Source organism: Diadema antillarum, unplaced genomic scaffold, assembly GCF_040938485.1.
Source record: "Diadema antillarum isolate AM-2024a unplaced genomic scaffold, OU_Dant_1.0 seq00000989_RagTag, whole genome shotgun sequence".
Lineage (NCBI taxonomy): Eukaryota > Metazoa > Echinodermata > Echinoidea > Diadematoida > Diadematidae > Diadema > Diadema antillarum.
Genome location: NW_027271829.1, coordinates 503353 through 524584, shown reverse-complemented (window position 1 = coordinate 524584; position 21232 = coordinate 503353). Strand labels below are relative to the sequence as shown.

The following is a 21232-nucleotide window of genomic DNA, read 5'->3' as shown; positions in this document are numbered from 1 at the left end:
GATGGGAAAGGCTGGGGAATGAGTAGGAAGTAAGACATGCTATGTGTGAAAGTTAGTTGTCAGACAATGCAGTCATCCAACAGATAATAATCCATTCCAGAGGACAACCCTTTAGTGGAGCCCTTCCACAGTCATGAAGTTTCTGAATCTTTTAAAAGTTTTTTTTCTTTCTTCTTCTTCTAGAATATGGCTGTTCAATGATAGAGAGTGTGGTATAACATTTTGTTGGCATGGGAGCTTGAATTAGTTATATTTCAGATGGTGTCTCACTAATGTGCTATACGTCTAGGCAGAAACCATCATATCTGTGGAAGCAAGAGCTGGAACTGATGTGAGAAGAAATATTCATCTCTGCTCATCATGAAAGTATCCATGGGATCTATCAAATATAACCCCTTATATCCTTCCTGCATAATACCTGAGAGTGAGTCACCTTTTCACTGTCTGGTTTATATGACATACCTTCTTCGGGGTGGGGGTGGGGCGTTCCTCGGGGGCAGATCATCTGGGGTGGGGGACTTGGGATGATCCGAGTGCTCGTTCATCTTCTCGCCATCCCCTCCTCCACTCCCTATCACCTGCCTGCGGGAGACGGCCTGGGTGGGGTCGGGCAGTCGGGTGTGGACCGCCGAGCGAGGCACCCCCGGTGGGAGGCGCTGGTAGTCGCTGCTGCTGCCGGGGTTGGAGCCTGACGTCTGGCGGGGTGGGATGGGTGGAATGGGGCGTCGAATGTACTCGGGACTGAAATCCAGATCCCGATTTATGGAGTCACGTTTCCTTCGCTTCATGTCACACGGAAAGGAATGAAATTTTATGGGAAATCAACAGTCATGATCTAATACCAAGGAATAAAGAGCAGAAGGAAGTCAGATATAGAGATATTATATAGGCATGTTGACACATGTTACAAGTTTTCAGTTCATGAACAAATGGATAGACACAAATATGATATAGAAAGGGGAAAAATTATCAACAAATGCTATTTGTTATATTCAAAAACTTCAAAAACTAAAGAAATAATGCTGTCAGAAAACATGATTAAAACAAAATAAGGGCTTTGATGCAATTTATCATGAGACCTCCTTAGTCTCCACAGCAGCATTCAATAAACCTATTAGTGCTGTTATTGAGATATCTGGAAAACATAAAAACAAACAATACTGACAACAATGTCAGAATCTTCCTTATCTTCAATTCTCGTGTCAATCTGTACAGAAACTGAGCTGATTACAGAATGAAAGCCAGTAACATAGGCGGTGTACTGTTAATGGTACGAATGTCCATGCAACAGTAATTATGACTTTAACACCCCTGCACTGAACCAAAACATTGACAAAGTAGACCCAGGGTCCTGTTTGATGAAAACATCACAAACAAGCCTGGACCGCCGTACCTGGTTTCGCATCGGAGAGGGGCAAGGCGACCTTGGGGGTGGGGGCTCCACTGGGGCATCTGATCCATTCTCACCCTTTCATGGTGATTGAGAAAGTTTTTAAAAACATAATTGGGCTGATGCAACATCCACATTTCATCAAGATGTCAAATCATCAATGTGTTGTCATGGTGACAACAAATATCAATGCACAACTTGTGTATCACACAAGAAGAGATTACTGTAAGATGAGAAAGTTTTATTCTATTTATATTTCTTGCTCCATCAAGCAAGATGAATTTTATGTGTTTGCGATTTCACTGCCTTCATTATGAACAAAAGTGAAAATTCAGCCAGTCAACATGTAGAAGAAATCATTTTTGCACATCTTATAATTTTCCTGATGGTATTATACAGTAAAGTTCCTCACTGTAAAACATTTCGCAATTCGGTACACTTCATATAGAAGATAATATCAGCTATGAACTCAGATTATATGACAGACACAGGGAGATACAATGTATAAGGTCTATTCTGAGAAACAATCAAGATTCAAGGTATTCCAAGGTCAAAGAAAACTGCCATCTATTTCTTCTTTCTTTATTGTCGTTGTTAGCATGGAGTCTTGTCTCCCATTTTTCAATTTGATTCCACGGCTACCTCTTGGTACATGAACAAGTTTATGAATGGATAATCTTCAAAACACATTGATTCTAAAGCTTTGACAGACCCTGAACACTCTACTATACTGTCAACACAATCTTGACAAGACTGACATGAAAAATTGCATTTTCATGTAATTCTTTTTTTTTTTTTTGCATTGCATTGCATTCTGCACATAACAATGTGTATGCAAGCCCTGTTTACTACTGTTTAAGCTGCTATTTTCGTGTACAGATATTTTTGCGAATGAGGAGGTCTCGGACATTTTTGCGAGATGTTGTTTTCCTTGGTTTACCTTGCTAGCATCGGTTGCTGTTGGTCCATTACTATTATCAGAGCTTCCGTTCTGAGGATGTGACCGAGAAAGACCTGTAACAATGACAAATTAGCAGCAGAAAGTTTAAAACACATGGTTGAAGATAGGAACAATAGATAACTGATAATACTCATCATAAAAAAAATTCCTACTAAAAAGTTGTTCAGTCTGTAGTGCAGTACAAAACACATTATTGTAATTTTCTATAATAGGTGTCCCTTGGGACAACGAGCTTGCATCACAAAAAGCTGTCTTTTCTTAGAGATGAATCAAATTTCAAACAAAAGTTACACAACATAATGAAGTGGTAACATTATTGTACTTACTTGGGCTAGTAGGTCCCCTGTCTGACTTGTCCTAGAGAATTGAATTTCAGAGACAAAAGAATGATGAAAATAGAAGGAAGACATAATCATTTCAAATTGGAATTTCCAATAATAATCTTCCTTGCTCGGTCTTATCCTGGTCAAAATGCATGAAGATAACACGCTTAAAATGACATAACTTCAAACTCATGTCGTAGTCTCATAATCATTTCCTCTCACACCTACATCTTTTTACTACAACTAATGAATTGATATGAAAAACCTATCTGGAAAAAAGATACATTGAATTTACAAAAGTAAGTGATTATACATTCATTACATAACTTATTGGTTCTCATATCAGCGTTATCCATCAGTCTAGCTAGGGATTAGAAACTATTGCACATTAAAGGTTGTGACAGTAATGTTTGGCTATTCTGAAGGCAATTAGGAGAACATACACATAAACTATCAAGAACACAAAGGCTCCTAAATCATGCACTATACTCAAGCAATGACTTATGGACTATATTTTTATATTCATATATCTATATATTCATATAATTAAATATTCCTTTTCTTATATATTCATATACGTGTATTTATATCTCTATATATTCATACGATTTTTTTAAGTTCAAATAGTTCCAGCATGTGATACACTTACAATAATACTTTGTAGATAATGGAATAAACTTATCAAGCATTGTGGATTAAAAAAATTAATCTCAAGGAAACTGTTTGGAAAACACACAAACTTTCAAAATGGACATAACAGTATTATGAAATAACTCCTGGTACAGAGTGGTTATATTCATTACAATAACTTAGCAGGCAGGTGCTGAAATCAAGTATCAAGCACAGTAGTAGGTGATTGACTCTTACGAAAACACATGACTTCATACACTAAAAGTATTGTTGTTACTCACAGGTACGTTTAACCTTTGACCTCTGTCAGCATGCTGGGGTATTCCTGTAATTGATTGCGGTGAATCAAAACAAAACATATCTCATAAAATCCACAGGTACATGTAGATCAACAGAGGTAAAAAAGTGCTCATTTATTGTACATGTAGAAATAAAATATTAGCAATTATTGTGCATGACATCAGAGAATTTATATAAAAGTACAACAATATATCAACAGAATTTCTGAACAGAGTGTAACTTTTAAATGCATTCAGTTGTATGTCTATCATGCATCCTTAGCGTAAGGCGACATTGTGGGAAAGTCATCCCTCAGCTGTTCCTGTGACTGGAATGAGGATAGTCTCTCATCAAAGCTCGTTTAGATGGTCAACATATTTGTATGATTACCATGATTGTTAAGCACAGCATATCACAGCACAGCACTCATGGTAGCTGTGAGTACAGCTAATGCATGAAAGTAAGCCTGACATGAAAGTTTCAGTTTTGCATGTGGTATATGAACACCAAATGAAACAGAAACATTATGCATTTAAAGTTCATGATATAGTCACCGGGTGCTGTTGACACAGTGGTGTAAAATGGAAGATTGATTATACTAGGTGATACTAACATTAGGGAGAATGGGCAAGCACAAACAGCAATATGGTGGTAATAAGTGACATTTAAGTGAGTTGATTTGGTAATAGAATAACAACAGGTTTAGGGCGGAGACAGAGAGAGTGTAAACATGGGCGAAGGAAAGAAATGGAGGATTATGTGAATGAGATGGAAGAAATATTACAAGTGTGAAGAAAGAAAATGAATGAAGAGAGAAAGAGAGAGAGAGAGAGTGGAGACAGTGAGAGGATGGTGTCAGTAAGAAGATGGAGTCAGTGAGAGGTGTAGAGTATCAGAGGGTGGAGACAGTAAAAGGGAGGAGTCAGAGAGAGGGTTGAGACAGTGAGAGGGTGGAGTCAGTGAAAAGGTGGAGTCCATGAGAGGTGTTGAGTGTAATATGGTGGAGAAAATAAGAAGGGTGGAGTCAGTGAGAGAGTTGAGACAGTAAAAATGTGGGGTAAGTGAGAGGATGGAGACAATGAGAGGGTGGTGTCAATGAGAAGGTGGAGTCACTGAGAGGTGGAGATTGTTTTAGATTACAGTGTGGTGATAGTGAAAGGGTGGAGTCAGTGAAAGGTTGAGGTCAGTGAGAGGGTGGAGTCAGTGAGAGGGTTGAGACAGTGAAAGGTTGGGGTCAGTGAGATAGTGGTATCGGTGAGAACTGGAGTCAGAGAGAGGTGCAGACTGTTAGGGGGAAACAGTGTACGGGTGGAGTCAGTAAGAGGATAGATGGGGACAGTGAAAGGGTGGTGTCAGTGAGAAGGTTGAGTCAGTGAGAGAGTTGAGACAATGACAGTGTGGGGTTAATGAGAGGGTGGAGTCAGTGACAAGGTGGAGTCACTGAGCGGTTGAGGCTATTAGCGGGTTGAGACAGTGAATGGGCCGAGATGGTGAGAGAGATGAGACAGTGAATGTATGGGGTTAGTGAGAGGGTGGAGACAGTAAAAGGGTGGTGTCAGAGAGAAGGTAGAGTCAGTGAGAGATGTGGACTGTAAGAGGGTGGAAACAATATGAAGGGTGGAGTCAGTGAGAGAGATGAGGCAGTGAAAGTGTGGAGTTAGTGAGAGGGTGGAGTCAGTGAATGGGTGGAGTTAGTGAAAGGGTTGAGGTCAGTGAGAGGGTGGAGTCAGTGAGAGGGTGGAGTCAGTGAAAGGCTAGAGTTAGTGAGAGGGTGGAGTCAGTGAAAGAGTGGAGTCAGTGAGAGGGTGGAGTCAGTGAAAGGGTGGAGCCAGTGAGAGGGTTGAGACACCAAAGGTTGGGGTCAGTGAGAGGGTGGAGTCAGTATTAAGAGGGTTGAGACAGTGAAAGAGGTGAGGTCAGTAAGAGGGTGGAGTCAGTAATAGGATGGATAGGGACAGTGAGAGGGTGGTGTCAATGAGAAGGTGGAGTCAGTGAGAGGTGGGGACTGTTAGAGGGTGAACACAGCGAAAGGGTGGAGTCAGTGAGACGGTGGTGTCAGTGAGAAGGTGGAGACTGTTAAAGGATGGATATGTGAAAGGGAGTGTGAGTGGGTGGAGACGGTGAGAGGATGGAGTCAGTAGGGAGTTTTCGATTGGGTGAACGAGAAGGTTGTGACGCCGAGCGCAAGCGTATGTCAAAGCGTCACGTCTGTATGTTGACCTGCTGCAGAAATACATTTCGATTTCGGGCGTCACGTCTCGTGGCATGTGCAGGTGGCTACCTGTGCCTTGGGTGCATAGTTATGTGGAATTTGTGACTTGTTTTTTTACCTGTATTACTTATTTTGTCTTTAACTAGATACCAAGTAAGTATCCTGGGATGATTTAGGTGGATTTTAAAACATGATGCATGGTAAGGCTGCGAAGTAAAATGCGCTGCACTATGCCAAGCACTGCGATGTGATTGCGTACAGCATTATGTGCAAATGCATGTGTGGGACTATGGTGTGCAATTGCAAATTGCGAAACAGTGAAAGTGGGCAAATAAAGTAGGTACCAAAGGCTGTAGTTTGTATGTCAGCGCTGCTGCTGTGATGTATAAGCTTTCATGTAATCAAATTATTAAATATTTTCTCGAAAGAAATAGCAAAACAGGTGAACTGAGAACGGATTTCCTGAGAAGTCACCAAGCTCTCTCGCTCAATTTCGTCTATCACGAGAGGAGTGTGACGTCATAGATACGGTGGGTTGAGCGCGGCGTAAGTGGATTGGGTGGACGGTGATAACTGAGGTGAATGCGTACAAAAATTTGGTGATGAGCCGAGGGTCGACACTCACGCATGCGCAGTACGTAAAAAATACGTCGACCCACGGTGACGCCTGGCTCAACGTGCAAATCGAAAAGTGCCTAGTGAGAGGTGTGGACTGTCAGAGGATGGAGTTAGTGAGAGGGTGGAATCAGTAAGAGGTGTAGACTGTTAGAGGGTAGACTCAGTGAAATGCTGGAGGCAGTCAGATGGAGAGGACAGTGAGAAGGTTGAGATAGTGGGAGGAATATAAAATTTAGAGGGTGGAGTAAATGGATATGGAAATAAATAGGCTGGGGAATGAGAAGGTATTGAACTTGTGAGGAAGGGTACCAAGGGGGTGGTGAAAACTAATGGCCAATATGACAAATGGTGAATGTTCATACTTATATATCTGAAGCAGCAATAAAGAGAGGACTTTACTGTGAGTTATTTAAAAAAAAAGTGGAAGCAAATCACTGAAATGTGAATGAAATACCATATGTATTAGCAGACACAGACCGCAGGGCTAGCTCCTTGTGAGGCTTTGTAGCTATGAACATGAAGATTGGGAGATTTTCCAAAGCAAAGGTGAAGATACAAATATACAGATTAGTGGTGCCAAAGCAATGTGGGGAGATAATCATGTGACACATGGCATGGAATTGAAATGATTGCTGACAAAACACCTTTAAACACATCTTGTCTATTACTAAGAATAACCCACAATATCATTAAAACTTTATTCACCTCCCAACAACAAGAAAAGAAAAGAAAAATCCGAAAATGAATAAAATGAAGTGGCTGTCTTTTGTCCTATTTCTGGAAGTGTATGTTCTTACTTTCAAATTGATGATGAAAGGGTCGCACTATACTTCGGTTAATTTAGAATTTTGAAACTCTTGACCCTACAAATTGGCATTTTACAAATAATATGTGCAACGTATGAACATAAATGTGTCTGGCTGAAATAAAAGACTTCTTAGCACCAGTAAGTTAATGCACAATGACTGGGCACATCACAAATAATGGTTGGGAAAATATCTATACTGGATTAACAAATATGTCAGAAAAGAATGCTTTATGGATATAATATGTTTCTACATAATTTGATGTAGGCAAAACACATTCATGAGCACAAACACAGACACATTAAGAATTGACATATTTTAGGAAAATAAGTGGTATGATTGACAAGCAAGTAATAAATCATTACAAATACTTCCTCTGGGCAGATTCATTAATATTTTGTCATATACCATAAAAGAAACCAAAAGCAAACATACAAAAAGATGGATCATGCTTGTAAGCTTATAAATGCGGGTTATGAACGCGGGAAATTTGTTGTTTTTTTTTCAGTTGGGTTGCACATGCATAGTTGATTGTATCCCCCTCCCATCAACACCTTTATTACTCTAATTTGTACAACCACAAATCTTCTTAATTGTGGGACTACATGTGAAGTATGGGACACTTTGGTTTCTATAATGTGGAAATTATTCATAAAATCTACATTGGTCCACACAACAGCATGCATGCATGCATGAACTCTACCTATAAGAAATTGCTCATTGCACAAACAACTAGCTAAACTCAATCAGCTTCAAGTGCATGAGAGGGAGCATAAGTGATTATTTTGAACTTTTTGCATGTTTTACAATTTTAATTCACATGAGATTAAAACAAACCATTATGGAATGAATCAGGAAAATGAAGGGCGAAGACATGTAAACTTGATAAACTGCCATTGAGGGAAAAGTGAGGACAATACCATTGTACCTCACACCCAAGATAAAAGAACTATTCAGTTATCAAATCTGGTAGCATTCTTCTATTTATTTCTAGATTTTCTTTAGCAGCAATCATCATTATAAAATTACTATCTTAACAATTTATATTACCATCATAAATTATTCTGCTCCACTAAGTGCAATTTTCTATTGAAAACAATTACATACGTGTTTAATGTCCATTTGCAAAACAAAAACTCTATATACAAATAGATATTGCATAAAGAAATGATAAAAAACAAAATGTTGTTTTCAGACACAAGTAATGTGTTGTGACAGAAGTTTCTATCTAAGAAGGAGCTCCCACCACAAAGAAAGGGAAACTGAATAAGTGAATGAACAAATAGGTAGATGAATACAAAACAAAACAAAACAAAACGAACAAATGACTGAAGGAATAGATGGATTTATAAATAATAAATTGTTGAATTATTAACTTTATTTATCAATTCATTTATTATTTCAAAAAAACACTGATGAATAAAGATCTAATGACTAGATAAATGAAATGAGTACTAAATAAGAGCCCAAATGGGAACCCAGACTTGGCGAGTGACGCAGACCAGAGCACACTATGGTAATGATCTCTACAGTGGACAGGGGGACACAATGACTGAGACCAAAATTCACAAACTGGAGTTACCGCCAAGACTGGAACAAGACCAAGACTTGCCTATTGCCCCCAGGCAATGCTTCGGCCCTGTGGAATCTAAAACAAATGCCTGAAACTGTAAATGTGGGAAGTTTTTTGCGCATTTCGCATAACATGAAATGTGCAAAAGAATAAAAGGGCAATAATTCTTTTGCTATGTAAACTGTATTGCTTTTTTTTCCCTTGTTGCTTTTTCTAGTTTTCTTCTCATTTGCTAGTCTGGTAGCATGATTGAGTTTGCTGTCATAATATGGACCAGTTAGCTTTTATCATGTACTATGTGCTCTGAAAGCCATTAATCACACGGTAGCAGTGGGCTGTTTCAAGTGCTCATTTAATTGTTGTGACTGTCTGCAAAACTCATCTTATGGGGATGAGCACCACCATTTTGCAGCAAACTGACAAAGTCATCATGCCAGTTTGTTCCCTGGATGCTTTAGCCTTGAGAAACTTTCACATTGGGAAGAAAGCACTCTTTGTTGCAATAGTTTTCATCATTCATTTTTCTGGATATGTGAGCAGCAGATTAGATTGATTTGATGACTTGTTGATGTGAAAACAGAACTAAAAGTTGCCTCAACAGGGTCTCTTTTTGATTGATTACCTACAATATTCCCTGGCTACTTCAGTCATGAGTCTTGAAAAATTATAATGAAGTTGTCTTGGAACAGTTTAGTAATAGTACTGGCAGTAGTAGTAGATTAAAATAGTTGTTAGAGGGATAGTACTTGTAGTAGTGGTAATAACAGAGATGGTTGTGTTTGTAGTTGCAGCAGTAGTTAGCAGTTGCAGTAGAATACATATGTGTCATAGTAGTTGTTGTTGGAATAGTGATTAGTAGCAGTAGTAGCAGTATATCTGCAATTGTAGTTGCAGCTACTGTTCTTGTTGTTCCTGCCATAGAATTAACAATAATAGTATCTTCACCAGTGGTAGTAATAGCAGCACTTGTAGAAGTAATAACTGTAGTAGTGGAAGTTGATGTAGCGGAAGTAGTACGTAGTAGTCGTAGTAGTAGTAGTAGTAGTAGTAGTAGTAGTAGTAGTAGTAGTAGTAGTAGTAGTAGTAGTAGTAGTAGTAGTAGTAGTAGTAGTAGTCATAACAAATATGAAATATTTCTTTTGATAAGTAGAAGTGGTAGATATGAATATATTATTAGCATTACAATTAACAGGAGTATAGTGGAACAAGCATCATTTATACTTATTACTGAATTTTGGATCTATCATTGTCACAGATAATGTACACGAGAGGGATAAAAATAAGGGAAGCAAAATTTCATATTGTTAATGAAATCAAGGTAACAGTGTGGTAATGGAAGCTGGTATTGAGCAAAATAAAACAGTGTGAATATTAAAAGCTTGGTCATTAATGGTAAAACATTTGATGTGAGCTGGCGAGACTGAAATGAAAGAGAACTTCTAATGGCTCCAGATGTAACAAAAGGCCAAAAAATGGGCCTATATGCCCACAAAGTTTAGACCACTGAGACCCATGTTTGCAAGGTCTGTTGGTCTGTTTCCATCCCAAAACCTGTAGCTCTGTGCTTAATGCTGTTAGATACAGACTGGCAAATAATTACATAGTAACATGTGCTGTGCATGTTCAAGGCAAACCTTGAATTTATTATCGGTATGACTCTTCATTAGAAAATGCAGACTGATGTACCCTAGGGTTTATCAGCAGGTGGCGATTCTGTTTGGAGTCCTTCCATTTCAGTCTGCCTATACAAAAATGCAGTTTTGGTATTTTACATTTTGCTGCTGGAATGCACAAAGCTTTAAAAATTAAACAGCTTTGAGAACTGAAGTTAAGCATTTTGCATTTCAGCTGCTATGGCGATTTGGCAAATTCAGTCAAAAATGTTGCCAATTTGAGAGGTGTTAGTACCTGGAGGGCATGCTTTTCCAGGGAGAACAAAACCAGGTCCAAGGTAAGAGAATTGTTTACTTCCGAGTGGGGATAGAGGATCTGAATGACATGCAGAAAAATAAATAGAAATTCATTTTGGGAAAATCAAATATAGTAGAACATTACAAAGCAACAGAGAGAGATTAATTCAGGTACCATGGATACATGTTAAAATGGTTAGATACAAAAGATTTTGGAATTGCAATAACAGCAAAATTATTGTTTATGACACTCCCTGCATAGTGAAAGATCATGCAAAATGTCATATCACAGAAAGATTAGTAAAATATGTTGTCCAGTTGACATCATAAATTGACACTGCTACAAACAAATGGTCAGAAAAACTTTCACAAAACATGACAACAAGAAGCACTTTGAGAGTCATGCATCTCATCAGCATTCTGATCACAACAAGACGAGAGGATTTACTCAGTGACGTGAAGCCCGTGGTGGCGACAGGCTCGGATCTTGCGCGGAGACGGCGCCCTCCCTGTTGAGAAGCTGTTTGAGAGTGACGTTTGGGTGGGGAGATAAAAACCAAGGAGCTTTACGTTGGGTTGTCCTCACTGTTACCATTGCCATTAAATCCACTCATTTTAACAAAATGCTCAATGCAGCACATCAAGTCGAGAGAATGCGAGTACTTGTTGGCATGAAACAGAAATCACAAAATTGCAAATCCACATCAAAAGAGTGTCACATGACAGCAGTGTTAATCCTTAGAGTCATCAAAAGAAACGTGGACATCAAGTGACAAAAACAAAGAGAAACACGCAGAATGTTTTGAAAGCAGGCACAACAGCCAAGATAGGGACATGGAAGAAAGAGCTCGGGAAGAATGTGGAAGATGATGACAGAGAGAAAAGAGAATGATATATTTAGATAGATAGATAGCAAAATAGATAGACAGACAGATAGACAGACAAGTAGATAGATAGATAGATACTGTATACACAGTACCAGGTACATTGTACACTTTACAGTGTTTTCATTTGCGAGTTGACTGAAATTTACCAAATTAACTTCTCACAAAAATATTGCTACCCGCACTACAAATGTCTCGCATGTCATTTCTAAACTGGAAAATCATAAACCGTTCCCTTAAAAAGGATGACACATACATGTACTTCTCATTCATCACCGTGATTGTCAATACCGAATCCAACCATTTTGTCATATTGTCTTGGGAAGATCCAACCATTTTGTCATATTGTCTTGGGAAGTCCCAATTTGTGAAATAATCTACTCACAAAATATATGGCATATACATAGATAGAATGATGGACAGAGGGGATAGCCCCCCCCCCCCCCCCCAAAAAAAAAAAAATATTACAGACAGATGGCTGGACAGATGATAAGTTAGATAAATAAAGCAATATATAGATAGACATAGGGAGGAGGAAGGCAAGCAAAGATGACCCAAGAGGGTGTGGAAGAGACAGGAGAAGTTTGGGATGGTTGAGGATTGAGGATGGAGGATGCCCCACATTGGGCGAGATGGTGAGAAGGTGGGAGAGCTGTTGCTGTTAGGGTGAGGCAAATCCGGCCACCCTCGTTTTTCGGAGACAAACTCAGATAAAAAATTGGATAATGAGGGAGGGGGAGAGAGAGAGGGAGAGGGGAAAAAGAGAGAGATAAAAGAAAGGAGAATAAAAATGACATTGGAGTAACAGGACCAAGGATAGAGAAGAAAAACAATTCAAAGATTAAAGGAAAGAACACCAAGTATACAAGTCAGAGACACAGCACACAGACAAATCGAAAATGCTTTGCATAACAGGCATCACATGCTTAGAAGGCCAGAAAATCCATTTTCCTCACAGACTCATCACACAAAAACATACAATGTACACCTGCAAGAGCAGACTGAAGTGCACTCAGCATAGATAAAAACCATGCAAAGAGAACTTTATATTGCCAACTGAGTAGAAGACAGACCAGATTTTGCTCATGTGGAATTGTTCATTTCCATCAGGTACTTCTCTGCAGAACTGGCAAGTTAAACCATGCAGTCAATATGCTTCATTCCAAAGAGTTGGCCATACTGAGTGTATCAGATGATATGCAATCTTCTTCATATGTACACTGACATGATTTCTATTGATCCCATTGTGTGCAAATTTCCTCCAGGGGGACACTCTGAAACTTTTCATTTCAACTTTGCATCATGAGTATGGACAGACAAGAACCCATACCTTAGAGAATATCACATAAACCACCTCTTCCTAGGCCAATCATCATTCTAATGACAGGATCATACTCCCAGGACAATTGTATAGAAGAAAAAAGACCAGCCACATGTACGGGATGCAACAAGATGCATAGAATGACTAGACTCAGTACCAGATGTTCCTTTGAGATTGCTGTTGGCCATGGAAGAAGTCGCATGGGGGACTGACCGAGAATTGCCCAGGGTGGGGCGATAGAAGGTGGACTGACTTCGCTGGTCCCTGATGGATTCTGAAACTTTCAAAGATTCCATGAGACTTTAAGTGAACATGGGCGGATCGGCAAATATTTCACTGCACTGAGAAGGCAAACAGAAGACATGATGATAATGCCAGCTATAGCATTACCATGGAAACACATGCTGCAGTCCACAGAATCTGGTTAGAAATACAAACACCACGAGGCACAGTGACTTCACCATGATTAGATAAGGAAGCATTGTCCCTGTTTAATGTTCCACTAGAAAGTATAGAATGCAAGATTACTTCACAATAAATATATAAATATGATACCTATACAACAAATAACAAGCATAAGATATGACAAGCACAAGAGAGGGCAAGGGCTAGAATGAATATAATTATTGTTATCATTTAGTGCAAACCAGCATTGGAATGCAATTTGCTGTTAAATTAGCCACTATAATCATCCCCATCATTATCATCATTCAGTAAAATATTATCATGCAAATCAGTACGGCTGCAAAAATCTTATTGCTTGGTCAATATCACAGTTCATTTACGTATTTCCAAGCTGATCAAAAGAAAAATTGAAATGACAAAAATTAAGACAATCAGTCACTTTCATCGTAGATTTGTGCATCTGTCCCACAGCTTTGAAACAACTTTACTCTCTCTTGACAGGCATGTACGTTGTGAGATATATGAAGAATAACAAATAGATTTGGATTTTAAGCAATGATGGTATCTTTGCAACGCAAAAAACAAGCAAAGAAATTACGAAGCATTAAGACTATTGGCATGTCAAATGGAGCGCACAACAAAGAAAAACTGGCTTGTATTATGTATTCTTTTTTTGCTCACAGGCAATATATGCATTTGATTTGCCATTTCAAATGCCAACAATTCAGCACAGCAAGCAAAGGAACTAAAACAATTTTCAGGGCCAAAATTTATTTTCCAAATGAAACCTTTCTTATTTCTATCCAACAGGTGGATGCTTTAAAGGGGAAGGCTAGTAACTGATCAGTGGGAATCAGTGGAAATGCTGGAAGATGATTGTTCCAATCCTTATGGGATTCATTCAAGAGTACATTATCATATCTATTGTTGTGTGAAAACTATTTGCTTCAGAATGGTCTCATATTCAAGTAATGTGCAGTTTAATGTTTCCAGGTAAGCATCCCTGGTCAGTGACGGGGCATTAATCTGCACATTACTGGAATATGAGACCGTTCTGAAGCAAATGATTTTCACAAAACAGTAGATATATAATGTACTCTTAAATGAATCCCACAAGGATTGGAACAATCATCCCCCAGCATTTGCACTGATTCCCACTGATCAGGTACTAGCCTTCCCCTTTAATAATCAGAGTCATCTTTTCCACTGAGGTCACTATTTGAGAATGTCATTGATTACTTGAACTCTTTCATTCATCAGTTTGTTTGGTCTGTTTGCCTATGAATGTGATATAACAGACACCTGATATTTATTTTCCCATTTGTATCCAGAGAACAGTAGTTAGTTGCACTCGATCAAAGTGGGCCTTGGTTAAAAAAGGTTCAGAATAGACTATAGACAACACACACACACATACACACACACACACACACACACACACACACACACACACACACACACCCACACACACACACACACACACACACACACACACACACACACACACACACACACACACACACACACACACACACACACACACACAAACAAACGTACAAAGTTTCTATTTACCACGGCACCTTTCTTGACTTATGTAAATACCTCTTTAGTATGTATTCAAAATAGTAAATCAGAGTACGATAAGATATATTGGACGAACAGAGGGAGAGCAATAAAAGTCCCTTGAGCACTAGTATATCACTTTTGAGAAACAATACGATAAGGTGGTATTAGACTCCCAACATACACACATCGAAACAAGGCCTGCACTGCACTACAAATAAGAGCAGTCAAGCAGACTACTGTATATGGCATATATCTAGTGAGTCTGACTTTTTGTGAATTGTGACTTTCCTACAATTTTGCGTGTGGGCAGGGAGGTGTGACTGGTGTGGGTAAGTTTGAGATCGGTAAGTACAGTAATGCACAAAGAAATGAATGCATGAACATTGCATTCATATACCAGGGCCAGATTTAAGATTTTTGCATGTTTTATAATTTGTAAAGAGCACCTGACTCACTAAATTAGTTAAAAACAAACAAACAAACAAACTCATGAGATACATGGCATATACAGTAGATTATCTAGTTGTTATCACATAGGAAATGGGGTATGTACTCACCTCTCGTATTAAGTTTTCTAAAAATCTTCGGGAAATTGCGCGGTCCCCCGGTAGATGGTGTTTGCTGTGAGGACACAAGACAAAAGGTGGTAACAATTAGATGTCATATCAGATTTCTTGCTAACAAAATATATGAGGAAGAGAAAAGATTGCAGAAAAAGAGATCATTCTCTAAATTTAGTACATATTACAGCAATCAATCCACACTAATGGTTACATTCATCAACATATGATTACACTCGACCTTCATGCTGGCTGTATTAGAGTAAAATAAAACAAATGGAATAGTACGGTAAAAGTGGACATTTTTGCAGTGTTAAAATTTTCACACATTGCATGCAAGCAGAAACTAGCGCCAAAATACAAGCATGAAAATATATTTGCTTGCCATATGTTCCAGTAGCTGAAGCCTTGATTCCAAGGAATTAAAAACACACAAAACTCTTCTTACCTGGCTGAGTGCGAAAAATCACTCATGTGGAAATGTCCACTTATACGGTAAAGTTTCATCAAAATGTGTTTTTCTGTTTCAGTTTCATTTAAACAATAATGATAGTAGAGGATTTTTTTTGTGTGTGTGACATAAGCATTAAATAATAGATCCCAAAGCACAGTTGTGTGTAATTGGTTTTGCATTAGCACAGTGGAGCACAAAAAAATTCAAGAAATTTTTCACATAGCAAAATATATCATGTTTACAGTACATAATAAGAACCACGAAAAAAAAAAAAAAACAACACCAGATACCAGAGCTCCATATCTCAATGCCAAAAATATGTCCAAATCTCTTTGAGCACATATTTTCTTCAACAAATCATCAGAGAATGAGAGCAGTTTGGCAAAGCGAGTCTGAACCTCCGGTGTGAACGACAGTATCTTGCTGTACTTACACGCTGTGATTTGCCATGGGTGTGTTCCCACTCCTTGAAAAGGATGATGGCCTTGTCAATGGTTAGCTGGCCCTCCTTCACTTGATTCTGCAGGTCGATTAGGCTGCGCAGCTTGTCTTCCTGCTCCCTGGGCGACCCACTTTTTGCCTTGCGACCTGTGATAAAACAGTACAATAAAAATGTAATATTTGATAAACTACATTATCATTGAAAGAAAGATATTATTCAGAGGGGTGAAGGCTCAGGTTTGAGTTTCTTCAGTTTGTCTCCCTCTACAAATGAAAATTTGTTAAGATCGCAACTGCTGATCTGTAAATCAACAAACATGTCGGAAAAAATAATTTACAGATCACCAGTTGCGATCTTAACAAATTTTAATTTGTAGAGGGAGACAAACTGAAGAAACTCAAACCTACATTATCATTTTAGGTATTTTTGGTGTTCAATAATTTCATTGAATTTTTATCAATATTTTTGTTATTTTAACTGGATGGTCGGTAAAAAGTTTCATATTTGTTGTGCAATAACGTCTCCTCCTTTTCCACAGCCTTGCATTTTTTGTGTGTGCTCAGATTAAGTTTTTTTTTATTCATAATGCAGTGTTGTAAAGATAAAGTGTTAATATTGAGTAGTTTTTTCTGTTGTTGTATATGTACATTTTTGTTGATTTAGATTGATGTATGTATGATTTTATGTATAATTTCTGAATATTTTTACTGTAAACACCTTATCATTTGTGAAGCACTGTGATTTTTATTTATATTCTGTAAAATGAATGTACTTCAGCCTCTGGGCTGCCAAGTTCAGTAACAATAAACCTCATCAATTCAATTCAATTCAATTAATTAAATGACAACATCATCCTAAGAATTTTCACTTGATTGTCACTGATGAAAGTCAGATTAACCTTTCCCCCTAACAATAGCCAACATCTTCTTCACGGGCAAAAGATCATATAAGTAAAGATCAAGTAGTTATTAATGACAGCTATGATAATAATGATAAGAGAATGCAGGTTGTCTTTATCACAAAATACAGAATGACAATATAAGTTGATATGATTTCTATTCTGTGTTGTTGCTTTTTAAAGCCAACACGACATATATACATACTTTCATGCTTTGAATTAAAATGAGAAAAATGTATCGGCAATGATAATCATCTCATCTTAATAATACTTTATATAGGCCCTACTGATGAAAATACCGTAATAACGATGCTTATAATTATTCTACAGCTGCTGCTATATGATCATAAAGTGGAATTCATTAGACTCAAGTTTAAAAGAAATATCTACATTGATTAATTTCAAGAGGAATGATTACAAAGATATTCTATTTGAAATCATCAATCCTCCTGCTTGATGGCCCCTCCTCTCTCCATCTCTTCTTTTCCCTCTCATCTCAACTTTTCTCATCTATTCTTTCTGTTTTCCTATCCTCTCATCCCATCTTTCTGTCATCATGCGGAGCTTCAGTTTCAGTTTTAGTTGTTGTAGTTCTTTATACCATTCTGGTACATATCATTATATTGTTCTTATGTGTTCAATTCACGGCTTCATTATGATGTGATTTATTATTATTATTATTCATTTTTTTTTTTTTTTTTTGGGGGGGGGGGGGGGGGGCCTAGGTAATACAAGCTGTGCTTTTGGTTTAGGCTACCCCACTTTGGTTCTTATGACTACTACACACCATTTGTTGCCAATGTATATGTGATCAGAATATGTGTTTCGGATTATCAATATTATATAAAAGACAAAATGTTATTGTAAAATCATTGTAATTCAACTATGTTTGTTTCTTGTCCTTGTGAACACAAAGTGGAAATAAATTCGAATCAAATCAATAAACTATAGTGATAATGATGATGACCACTATAATGATAAACAGCAAACAATAATAACACTGCTAGATATAAGAATACTGTTATTGATATACAAGCAGGGATACATTAATTATGATAACAAAGATGCAACTCGTGAAAGAATTGCTACCGTCCGTGCTGGGTGGCTGGTCTGGTCGTCTGCTGATGGCTGGGGGATCAGGAGACGGGAGCGCTGGCTTACTGCTCACTGGTATCGTTGGAGGGACATCGTGAGCTTGGGCAGTCGGCTGGTCACTGTCAAGAGTTTCATAGTCCTAACGGTGGATGACATAACACAGAATCGTGACAGCATGACCAAAAGCATGGATGAGTGTTCAGAAAAGTAGGGAAAGTCAGCTTATGCTTCACTTTTTGGTACCAATGTGACAATGTTATACGTCAGTCACCTCAAGAGTTTTGAGCTGAACATGTTAGGAGTGGTTTGACGATGATTGACTTCTACTTAGCTGGTACATGATGTACGCAACCTCAAATCTCTTTTTTAGAAAGAGGCATGCTATTCAGCAGTTGTTGCTATCTCAGGCGAGGCACACATAAGCTATTCATATAACCAGTGAGTACACAAGAGATGCCTGAAAGAAAATTTACTTCTTGCTACAAAACACACTAACACAAACAACATGCATCACTCAAATATCTCCCAACAAGATATATCCGCCCAATCATATATTTGTACTTTCAAGTGTAACACATTGGCCCGTATTCTACTGTAGACCAAGGTTTAAACCCATTTTAGACTCACCTATGGTTTAGCTAGACCCGAGGTTTAATTTTGTATTCTGCTAGCGAGGTTTAGTTAAACCCAAGTCTATATCGGGTTTAAATTAAACCCGATATAGTCTTGGGTCAAGCCACCATGGTGCCCTCTATGGAAGAAGAAATTCTCCCTCTCTGAGTACTTTTCTCTCCACAAATCCACTTATATTTATTATTGGCAGTGTATCAGCCACATGAGCGTGAATTTCTTGGATTTTGAATAGTTTTTACGGGTATTTATGTCGAATAAGGGCATGTTGTATTTTTGCTTGCGACGACTCGTGAAGCACTGTACATTACTGTACAGTTTGTGTACGTGTGCGACGCACATCACAGGATACATGGTAAGCGTATAGCGTAGCGCTATTATATTCCTGGCAATGACAAGCTAGCTTTGTAATGCTCAGTACCAGCAGAGCCATCGCGCCGCACCGGCCGGCGGCACGGTTGCTGTGTGCGCTGGATGGGACATGGCTTTTTATGTCGATTGAATCGTGAGTTCGGAATGGATTGGCGATTGATCAAACCAGGACTTTGAGGTAGGAAATTGAATAAAAGCTTTTCTCTTAAGATTGTCAGTTTATAAAAATGGAAACCATTCTAAAATTTAGAAATAGATCTAACGTTAGGCCTATATCAACCCTGTCTCGATTATTAGAAGTAACAGTTAGATTTTACCTACCGTACCACACTAACCTAACTTTTAGATCTAACGTTTATAGTCCTAACGTTACAGTAATGTACTCTAGTTATTCGAATAGGTTCTACTAACGTTTAGGACCCTACTCCTAGTCCTAACGTTAGAGTCTCTTCTAAGTGTACAAGTAGGTCTCGCTTGTTAGTACGTAGTAGGCGTATCTCGTGTGTACACGCGTGTGGCCGGCAAGCTAGCTGCAGGCAGCTGCTGCTGTATCCAGCCAGCCACTCGTTTTGTGCCATTGGCATTGATCTGTGTGTTGGTACCCTTACCAGTCATCGTAATAGACTCGATTTAAACTCGAAATAAACCTCCTCCTGGGTAGGTTTAATTTAAACCCAATTTAGACCACAGCTGGACTTAGCAGAATACAAATTAAACCTGGGTTTAAACCTGGGTCTAAACTGGTGGTTTAAACCCAGGTTTAAACCCCAAAAACCCACTTTAGACCCAGACATGGGTTTAAACTCGGGTCTAAGTTTTTAGCAGAATACGGGCCATTATGTTTACTGTGTGCACCATTCAGTTTGCAAGCATAAAATTTGCAAGGCAAGATGTGAGAGATAAATTTTCACATCACCTGTAAATGCACTTCAGTTTACGAGGGTTACATATTCCACACAAAGAATTAGTGGTCATGTCCTACCACATGCAATGACTTGCAAAAAAAAGAAGAAGAATATACATATAAATATATATAATATATATATATACATAGGAAAGTACATACTCTGCCCTACATATGCAATACAAATGCATTAATACTGATTAAAATCATATCAACACTTACACACAATGTTAGTTAAAATTAGTTTGAATGTGTTAAACACAGCAATATGATTGAATTACATTAGTCAAACCCACATGCAGCAACACTGAAGAAAAATGCATATAACATTAACTTTAGCCTCCCCATGGTTGAAATCAAGAAAAATAATACCAAAAAAAAAAAACCACAACATCACAATCAATATCAATAAACATTTTGACTAAAGAAAGTGAACAATAGCTCAAAATACGCTTCATGTGCAATGCATGTGGCATACTATTTCATGCAAATTCCTTCCCTGCTATCAAACACCTTTCTCACCTCAATACAAGAAGGTAGCTCCATACTGTACCATGTGCATTCATCGAAGATTGAATGACAAGCTTACTTTGCAATTGTTTGTATCAAGTTTAGCATTGTATGACATTTATATCTCAAACACTTATGTGGATTTTTTTTTTTATTCACGGACTGGCCGAAAAAACGGCCATCTGGCTGAGCCCAGTAGAGTGACAAAATAAAAAGAAATGAAATGAAATGAAAGCCCGTACACTTTGCAGGTTTTGATTAGATCTAAACAGATGTATTATTACAAAATGCAAACTAGGTATTCCATAACTGTTTATTCTGACAACAGTAATATATAAATCTTACGTTTTGATTATGTAAATGGAGATGGATGAAGACATATGATTTGTGCTTATTTTTATCATTTATCCTGTGCATGATTGTGTGACGGTATCAGATTTTCAAATGAATTCTTTAAGTCCTGCATGTCTAACTTCCTTTTCTAAACCC

At 38.1% G+C, this 21232-nt stretch overlaps 1 protein-coding gene across 1 annotated transcript in view; it reads right to left on the bottom strand.

Annotated features, from left to right (window-relative positions):
* Positions 1-449: 449 nt before the first annotated feature.
* The window catches only part of LOC139742239 (uncharacterized), a 101628-nt gene continuing 80845 nt past the window's right edge, over positions 450-21232 (bottom strand). The window contains exons 24-32 of the mRNA XM_071652816.1: positions 18322-18466; positions 16326-16480; positions 15436-15499; positions 6868-6921; positions 3586-3629; positions 2678-2708; positions 2331-2404; positions 1394-1468; positions 450-782 (exon numbers count right to left, since the gene is read on the bottom strand). Of these exons, the coding sequence (XP_071508917.1) occupies positions 450-782; positions 1394-1468; positions 2331-2404; positions 2678-2708; positions 3586-3629; positions 6868-6921; positions 15436-15499; positions 16326-16480; positions 18322-18466 (975 nt within the window). The remainder of the gene's footprint in view (positions 783-1393; positions 1469-2330; positions 2405-2677; positions 2709-3585; positions 3630-6867; positions 6922-15435; positions 15500-16325; positions 16481-18321; positions 18467-21232) is intronic.